General features: G+C 47.2%; 1 protein-coding gene across 1 annotated transcript; it reads right to left on the bottom strand.

The window, feature by feature from the left end:
* Positions 1 to 5,140: 5,140 nt before the first annotated feature.
* LOC146189190 (etoposide-induced protein 2.4 homolog) lies at positions 5,141 to 7,604 on the bottom strand. Its single transcript, XM_084603227.1, has 2 exons — positions 6,570 to 7,604; positions 5,141 to 5,268 (listed from the first exon to the last, which is right to left on the bottom strand). Exons 1-2 carry the CDS (start codon positions 7,373 to 7,375, stop codon positions 5,187 to 5,189), a joined length of 888 nt encoding a protein of 295 aa, XP_084459353.1. The 5' UTR covers positions 7,376 to 7,604; the 3' UTR covers positions 5,141 to 5,186.
* Positions 7,605 to 9,216: the final 1,612 nt, after the last annotated feature.

Genomic DNA, 9,216 nt, shown 5'->3' with positions numbered 1-9,216 from the left:
CGTGTACGTACGCGATTTCGACCTCGGTTCATCTTGCCTTCACCCCCGTGCGTGCGTCGTTCGTCTGCGTTGTCCAAACTGCGCGACATACTTCAAGGAAAATTTGTAACTAGGCGGCAGAGGCGAACAATTTAGCAATAGTCTGTGTATGGTTTCTTTGCAGGTTTGACTCACTTGTGAGCTGCTGGTAAACTTGAGAAGCATGGCAGCAGTTGTCTTCCATGTGTTGTCGACCACTGCTGCAGATCTATCAGCGCTTGCATGCGTGGTGTGCGAAATCGAGAACTAGCATACCAAACGAAAGCAAAGCACGAAAGATGTGGCTTTACCCTGCCGCCTACGAGCCGTAACTGTTTCGCTAAATGCGGCGACGTACTCAAAATATGCAGTTAGCTTATGTTCACGACAAAGACAACGCCTCAGAAAGCATAGCTTAGTCACTAAAACCAAGAACTTTATTCTGTACTGAATCGAGACCTAACACGAAAACTGTGAAAGATATGATGTCCGGGCATCTGGCACTTGGCAGGGTGAAACAATGAACGAATCCGTGTGGTTTGTGGCAGCATATTAGCTTAGAGATGAGCAACTGCTCACTTTAACTCGCAGAGCAGCAAGCATGGCGTCGAGTTGGAGTGGCAGTGGTTTATTGAACAATAAAAAAGAAAGCAAGAAACAGCGTTGCTGGTCACGGCAGCATGCTAAGATCTTAAGCACCCAAGCTTCGGCCCGCGTGAACAAAAGGAATACGGAGAGAATATAGCGAGGAGAAGCACAGAAGGGTCCGAGTGATAGCAAGAAAGGACAGGGGAAGCTTTGTATATTATTTAAAAAATACAAAGGGAACGAGTTCTAGTTTTGTCGCAGGCAGAGCACGCGTGCGATACAATGCACAAGCAGCGGGTATGGGGCGCCCAGAAGCATACGTCCAAGGTAGCACACACTGAGCGTACGTGTCACGCCTACACTACCTGGCGAACAACAAGCCCACCTGCTCGATGAACGCACAGAAGCTCACCATTGTCTTGCCATGGGGGCGCGCAATGCCGCGCTGCTACAGAATCGTCGCGATGTTGCCCGGGATTATTCCCAGCGGCATATCTTCCATGAGCATCTCGCGAAGTGGATCTACTGATGCGGTACAGCAAAGCAGCGTTTGCTCCAGTCTCTCCATTTTACCGCAATTACCACACATGTCACCCGACAAAAATCCGTGGTAGTTCGTGGTGCACCCGTATTATTCCAGGTCACATGTAGCAGACATGTACTAGGACAATCATTGCACTCTTAAGGCCTGACAATGTGCCCGTCCGATTCGGTGCTGCCCAACCTTCCTCCGTGCCGCATCTCGATTCGCGGACGGTATTTTACACAACCGTTTGCCATAATGCTATAGATGAACGGCTGATTGGGCGAGCTGGTGAACCATGACGAACTGTAATATAAGCGGTAAACAAAAACGTGACAAAGCGGAGAAGTGGACAATGACGGCACAGAGCTGACAGCTGATTTAATGAAAGAACGGAAGATCATATATATATGCATACACTTGGGGGACGCACATGCGTAGTCAAATTTGAAAAAAAAAAAGAAATAAAAGCACACCTAAAAATCCGTAATACTCGCGTGTGCTGCACCCGAAAGCGCAGCAACCCGGTATATCTAACCTTTCAAAACACTGCGAAAGAGGCGCGAGCCGTAGTAAAACATACGACGATATGCGCCGCGTGCTGTGTTTGGCACAGTGGGAAAGGAGGCAGCAACACGAAAAGCAAGAAAAAAGCGCGCGAAAACACGTGAAAGCGCTCGGCTAATGGGAGGGTCGAACGCCGAAGAAAAACGTTGGAGAGGAGGCGGGCGGCAATCTTCAAATGTTTGGCTCTATTTACAGTTTATAGAAGGGCTTTAGCCTCAAGGGGAAAATTGAGAGCTCTTAATAGAAGAGAGGGAAAGGGTGAGCAAAATTTTGAATCCACAGAGAGGAAATGCATTATAAGGTTTTCTCCTAAACATGAAGCATCTAGAACAAATGAATGTTCTATTGATTCATAAGTTTCGTATGAAGGTTTCGAGAACGTGTGGATCGCCCTAGTCTTTGGTCGCAGAAATGGGCACACCCATGCCCCCTCCTAGAGGCATGCTCACGATTTTTCAAGGAGACGAGATTTCCAACCGGGGTGCAAGGGGTCCAGTGTGTTCGACTCCCATCTAGTCCTTACATATGAATTGAGCTGTTCGAGTTGACAGCTCCTCTCTACTCTACCATACCATTTGGTCTCGCGACTGCACACAACCCGCAGACTAGTGAAACATCCGGCGACATCCATAAACGAAAGAAAAAAGAGCGCCGGCACGAAATAGCACCTCCGACATAGCAGTGCCTACCAGATGTTTTTTGTTCATTGTGATAGCGTGTGTTGCAGCATAAAATGAACATTGATGTAGTATACAGGCGAGATGGATGATCGCGATTTTGGCATGTTTCTTCCAACTACCAGAAAAATAGAAGTGATTGTTGGAGGCTGAGAGGCTTCAAATATCTGATGTCTCTGCCGCTGGACAATTATGACCTACATAGGAGTATGCTCTTTTTCAGTGTTGTGAGGCATCGAACGGTGGACGCCGCCGATACCGGACTATTTTTTGTTGCCACGAGCTAACTAAGGATTTCGCGGTTGCAAAACACATGGTGCAACCACGACCAAGTTATCTGGACTGCTAAATATTCATGATCACGCAACACGAATATATTCGCTGGGTCCAGCGTGAAGTGTCGGCCACCGCAGTGATGAAGGACAAAGTATCACTGCGCATTTTATGTGTGCTATCAGAGATAAATGGCTTGAAATATACATTGCCGGAAGCCGAGCAGATTAAAAGTAGCTTGAAACAAAAGGGTGCGAAATTTAGCTTCGGCTGGCCACAGAGAGTTGTTCAGCACCCAACAAGTGCCAGGAAACTACAGCTAGGTTTGGTTACAGGTACATCGGCACATCAGGTGGCTGGAGAAAAAAATGAGGATTTGCATAAGCAATTTCAGTGTTGGCAGAATAAGCCTTATTGTGCGAGGGATCGCAAATTGAGAGGGCTTTGTTTTCGTCGGCTGCAGTGTCTTGGAATACGTCTGGTGGGTGAGGTTTTTTGTTCTCTACACTGTTGCTATAGAACAATGATGCGAAGCACAATTTCACTTTACTCCGGCCGTTATGAGAATTCGCGGTGACGTGTGTTTTTGACTGGCTAATGAAGCGTGCGCAGAGAAAAGAGGGAATTCGTACAACGTTTTGGTCTCCTAAGTATCTTTTATGTGGATTGAATTATATATCGAAGTGCCTTATATTCTCACACTTTGCGGAGTTAAAATGGGCAACTCCATCTAATCTGGTAGCTGCTGGCAGCGTTAATAGAGATATTTAACTTACTGTGACCCGCGATCAGCCACCGTGACCCTCTACCGCGCGTGGGCGGGGCGCACAAGCTAATTGGTCCCGACGCGGCAGGTCTAGGTGCCGGATGGATGGATGGAATATAGGAGCGTCCCCTTTGAAACGGGGTGGTAGCAGTAGCTATCATGCTCATTTTTCTCCCTATATCTTAATTATTGATTTAGAATGGTTAACTAAACCATCATTCTATTTATTAAATTTTTGTTCCTACAATACTAACATTATGTCACTTCTCTGCTTTTAAGCCACCAATCTTCCAGTCGTTTTTTGCTAGTTTCCACCGCCGGTTTATTCACCCGGCCACTGTTATCTCTAAACCCCAGAGCTTCAGGAACAGTGATTGCGCCTGCACCAACTTCCGGATGGATACGATTACATTCCAGTATAATATGGTCAATTGTTTCACTGGAGTTATCACATACAGCCCATGCGTCATCTTCATTGTTAAATTTCTTTTTGTAGCTGCGTGTTCTAAGGCACCCTGATCTAGCTTCAAAAAGTAGGGCACTGCCTCTTGAGTTATCAAAGAAATCTTCCTTCCTGATCTGCATTTTCCACTTTCGGTATAATTCCACACTCTGTTTCTTTTCCATCGAATTTATCCAATTTTTACCTTCTGTGTTTTTCACCTGTTGCTTAACGCTCTTTATTTCTTCGTCCTTGTGACCAGCATACTTACTGGATAGTTTCCTAGTTCTTTTCCTCCATTGTGAGTCAACGCTTTTTAGGTATAGGTATTTAAATACTTTAGCTGCCCATCTGTTACTGTCCAATTTCCTCAGGCGTTCCTCATATAATATTTTACTCTGAGCTTCCCGTACTTCAAAAGATGCCCAGCCCGTATCTCCCTGTACCGCCTCATTTGTAGTTTGGCAGTGGGCACCTAGTGCTAATCGTCCAACGGATCTCTGATTTGTTTCTAATGTCGACTATACCTCTGATTTTAGGCACAAAACCGCATTTCCGAAAGTAAGTCCGGGCACCATAATTCCTTTCCAAATACCTCTCAAGACCTCATACCTATTGTATCCCCACAATGCCTTAGGCTTCATTATCCCGGCATTCCTTCGCCCTTTGGCCTTACGTGATTGCTCATGCTTTCCAATATATGCCAATCCTTCGTTTACCCATACCCCCAGATATTTATATTCTGCTACTCTAGGTACTTCAAGGCCTCGTATTTTAAGACCCTGATCAGTTGAGCCGTTGAAAATCATCAGACCCGACTTAACCGCGCTGAAACTGAAGCCTAGAGCATCCGCAACTGAAGTCTCCGCAATACTTAACTAGAGTTTGCAATTCTTCCAGACTCTCAGCTAGCAGCACAATATAGTCTGCATACAGCAAACCGGGGAGGCGACATCAAGTATGTGGCGCCATCTATCGGCGTCGTTGGGGATCTGGGCATGCGTAGTGAAAAGCACGGTGGCGGATCACGGTAGCGGATCGCGGTAAGCTAAATCTCTATTGTCCTTGATGTCAACACAAACACAAACAAACAAACAAACAAACAAGAAGAGTATGCGAGGTAAGATACGACCATGCTAGGTTGGGATGGCTTCACTTTACATGATTAAAAGGTCACATGACACTTGCGTCTGCCATCTGAATTGTTACATGTAAAGAATGCGTGTGCCATTTCCCAGCTGGGGCTTGTCTTCGGGGACGCTTCACTACTCGTCAATGAATAAAATATTTTATTATCTAAAATCATGCGTTGGCCAACGGCTAAATCTATCTTCAAGGAAAGAACTCCGCCGTCAGGTACCGGTTGATGTCGTTGGCGACCCGAATCAGAGGAGTGAACAACCGCAGTGGAAACCTGTAAGTGGGAACAGCATCACCACCCAATAGATCAGTTGAGCTGACATAATGACAGATCGGAACAGAAAGACGGTTAATGGTCTTAACATTTGTGTTAGCAGGTAATCATGAATTGCTGTAACCGCACACGCAATGAGTGGTTCACAGTGATGGAGTAACTGGAGGGGTATGGCAGTTAGCAGGATATCTACTGTTATATTTTACACCATCACTCCCAATATTCTGGATTGAAATTTGCAGCAACAGATGGGAGAATGCATATCTTGCGTCTAGCCATTTTGAGCCGTTCACAAGTTCCGGAAAGAGAAAGAAAGTTTGTAGGTAATAGTTGCCGGTAGTTCTAGATCAAATAATTTCTACGCCTTATACACTCTACGTGCTTTTCTGACAGCTCTGTTCCGCAGCAACGAAAATGAATTCGAATGGTTAAATCTGACGCCCTTTTGTGACGAAAATAATAGTTATACTGGCTGGATGACAACCGAAGTGCACTTCACAGCCTGCAGCCAGAAATGAAATGCCAGATTTCTGAATGACGAAGGCATTGCTATGCTGCGTGCCTTACGGTTGTACACTACCTCGAAAGCAGCGGGCGCAATGAGGCTTAGATTGTCACTTTAGGTAACATGGAAGCATATTCGTGGAAACGGCGTCCAATCTATCCATATATATCACACCCAGCGTATTTTTTCTTCTCTCATTTCATTTCCATACCAGCCATGTACCGAGCGCTGAACAAAAGCTTTGATTTAAAAGGGTCAACAGCGCTGAAACAATGCTACGCCATTAAACAATCAGTCGCCGGCGCAAAAGATAGGGGCCCCTTAGTCGTAAACTACTGTGCCTCAGGCGACCAGAGCAGGGACCGAAGGATCATGATGGGAGCCAAGGTAACAAACTACGTGAACGAATGTCATAACTTGGGACTCGCCTTCATGTAAAACGCAATGCTGACAGTGGAATAGCACCGCTGTAGACGTCCTCATAGGATGAACAATGTCTGCTCTGAAAGTTACGCCCGCCACAAAAACGAATATATGCGGAAGCTCCTATGCAGGGTTCGATTCGTTATCCTTAACGGCTGAAAGCACAAGTCTGAAGCTAACTATGCTTCGGAACCATGCGAGCTGTATTCCAGCTTGTAGTGTACTATTCTTGCATTGTCCCCACCTTCACCCCACCCCTCTGATGGAAACGGTATGCCTAAGTTGGAACAAACAATCAACAATTAAAAAGATCGAAGGCCACCCCTCACAGTACGAACAAAGGATGGCCTGTCGGCCACCAGTAGTGACTTACCAAGAAGGTTCGGTGGGACCAGTGGTTGCATGGGCGCCAATAATGTGCAAGGGAAATGCTGCAAGGAAGATTGCACCCCTGGCTTGGAACGTGGACGGCATCCATGTCGCGATGGCCAACGGGGCTCCGAAACCTACAAAATGGAGCCAGTGGTCCTCGGTGTATCTGTATCTCTGGGTCATCTCCCAGCCCAGGCGGCGCCATTTGTAGTCGAAGGCACATCGTGAGAGCATGAGACTGACGTATACGAGAAAGATGGCGGTGGCCAAGGGGCTCGGAGAATACCAGCAGAAGCAATGCACCTGGAGCAGGAGTGACGTCTGTATCACCGCGATGGTGACGGTGCTGATCGGATTTCTCTCAACCCTGGGAGGGCCGCCAACAGCGTGGTCGAACGCGACATCGGTGAAGTCTTCGAACAATAAATTGTTCAACAGATTGATCACCTGCAGAAGCACCAGTACCGATACCCTTCGGGATGTGTCGGCGAAATACGGTTCAAACCATGTCCAGAAGCTTTGAGCCCTCGAAGGCAGGCCGTAGGCGAAGACGAAGCGGTATACAGCCAGCGTGATTGGCAGCGCCACGTAGTCGATGATGGCGATGACCAAGACGAAGGAGGCGACGTGAGTGATGCATCTCCGAGCAGAAGAGAAGAGCATTGATTGTTGCTCATTGTTTCTGTGTTGAGCAGGCGGTGGGTGAGGCGACGGTTCACGAATAAATTCTTTTATACGTCTCCAGCAGAGCGTTGCCACGAAGAAAATGGTGTTGCAGTAATGCAAAAAGCCATCTAAAACTTGCATGATGGCTCACCTGATATCGCAATTTCTGTTTCCGCGACTAAAACAGGCTTAGAAGTGAAGGAAGTATAGTTACACAGGAGACGTAGAATCCCACTGCCTAGCTTTCGCTGTCACTACGGTGATTCTAGAAAGCACATACACGCCCCGTGGCCTCAGGTGTGTTGCGATGACCCGAAACGTAATTTAGAACAAACCACCTACGCACGTCAAAACGGAAGCACACAAAACCTATACTGCCTGGCAATAAATACCATTCACTTCCTTCGCAATGCCTTTTTATACCCACAGATAAGCTTAATAAAGGTGAAATCAGCCACTCTGCATTCTGGTTTTCCACCTTTTTTTTCTGTCACGATGGTTGTGACATGCGCACACCGGGATTATTTTTATGTCTGCTTACATCAGCTACGTTACTGCGCTTGAAAATATTTGAAATCATGAACCCACTTTAACTGTCCGCAAATATCAAAACATTGACGCCCAGAATTGAGTAACCTTTCTTGATGTTGCGATTTACTTGATTATGGGAGCGTTATCAACTCGGACGAGACATATAATCTTTTTGTGCGATAAAGCAACCAGTAAATTTAGTTTTATCAGCCCCATGTGCATATGAGCGAACTTGAGGTGTGCCATGGCGACGTTACGCACCTTCGTCTCTTCTCTTCTGTAAAAGCATGAGCTTCCACGTTGAGTTAGTCACACATGGCATGCGCCAGGTGGGGTTGCGTTGATCTGATAGCAGTGCACACTCAAAACTGAAAATGGTACTGGATCGCTGCCTTTTCACTCCTTTGTTTAGAATAACTGCACTCCTTCTAAGACAGGGTGTGGCACTCGACCTCTGTACAGCCATGAAGAACAGCACACCGAGGTACAGCCAGCAAGGGCGCCCCCAAGTAATAGCTTAGCCCGCTGGCTGTGCCTCGGTGTGTTGTTCTTCATGGCTGTACCCCTCTATAGCGGTGAGGCTCTAGGATCTGAAAGGAGAGCCCGAGTCTCGTGAGAACCCCCGCAAAATGCGCACCAACGCGGGGCCCCACTGGCAGTCGAGTTGGGGGCTAGCTCACGAAGGATGGTGAAATTCAACGCAGTAAGTAGTCCAAAGTCGGCTTGGAGATCCTGGCCAGTATGCGAAGCTAACCGCCTTTGCGATACGCTCCGAGGAAAACCGCAGCCTTTACAAAAAAAAAAAAATGGGTGGGCGAGCTGTAAAAGAAGTTCTTTACTAGAATGCTGCGTTACCTTCTCCTCTGTTTTTTGTAATTTGGGCCATAACCTGGAGGCGCCGCCCTTTTTTCGCATAGCAATGCAAGTGGACACTCATGGGTTTCCTTTGGAACCAGGTACGTCGGCAGCGGTCGGCCAGAGGAAGCGCCTCTATCACTCGAGCGACGAAAACAGCCAGGCCACTGTGCTGTACTCGGCGGCTAGTGATACCTCTTCGACCGACGACAATGGGTTCGGGCCGGTGCTTAGCAAGAAAGCAAAGCGAAGACTAAGCCGACGACAAGACTCGTCCTCATCCAGCACGTCTACGGTCATCACTACGCGAGGCCTCCCGAGACACACTGTATTGATTGTGGCAGAGACGCCAAAACAATCTGAACCTACTCAACAGGCATGTGATGTCCGCTTTCTTTGAAAGCCTCCTCCGTGGAAAGATTAAAGACGTCAAAGTGAATCCCTACAAAAACATAATTGCCATTGATGTCATGGATCAGAGCGCACTGGAGAGATTTACCGTCATCAACAAACTCGGCAACATCAGTGTGCGCTCCCATATTCTTCAGGACAGCGGCACTACAGCCGGCGTCATCTACAATGTTGACGGGACCATC

The sequence above is a fragment of the Amblyomma maculatum genome, chromosome 5 (genome assembly GCF_055883805.1).
Source record: "Amblyomma maculatum isolate TAMU_Amacu chromosome 5, ASM5588380v1, whole genome shotgun sequence".
Lineage (NCBI taxonomy): Eukaryota > Metazoa > Arthropoda > Arachnida > Ixodida > Ixodidae > Amblyomma > Amblyomma maculatum.
This window is presented reverse-complemented; position numbering and strand designations above follow the sequence as displayed.

Coding starts and splice junctions, on each gene's coding strand:
- LOC146189190 (XM_084603227.1), bottom strand. CDS start 7,375: ATGCAAGTTTTAGATGGCTTTTTGCATTACTGCAACACCATTTTCTTC. Junction 5,269..6,569: donor GGTCCCACCGAACCTTCTTG/GTAAGTCACTAC, acceptor TCCCACTTACAG/GTTTCCACTGCGGTTGTTCA.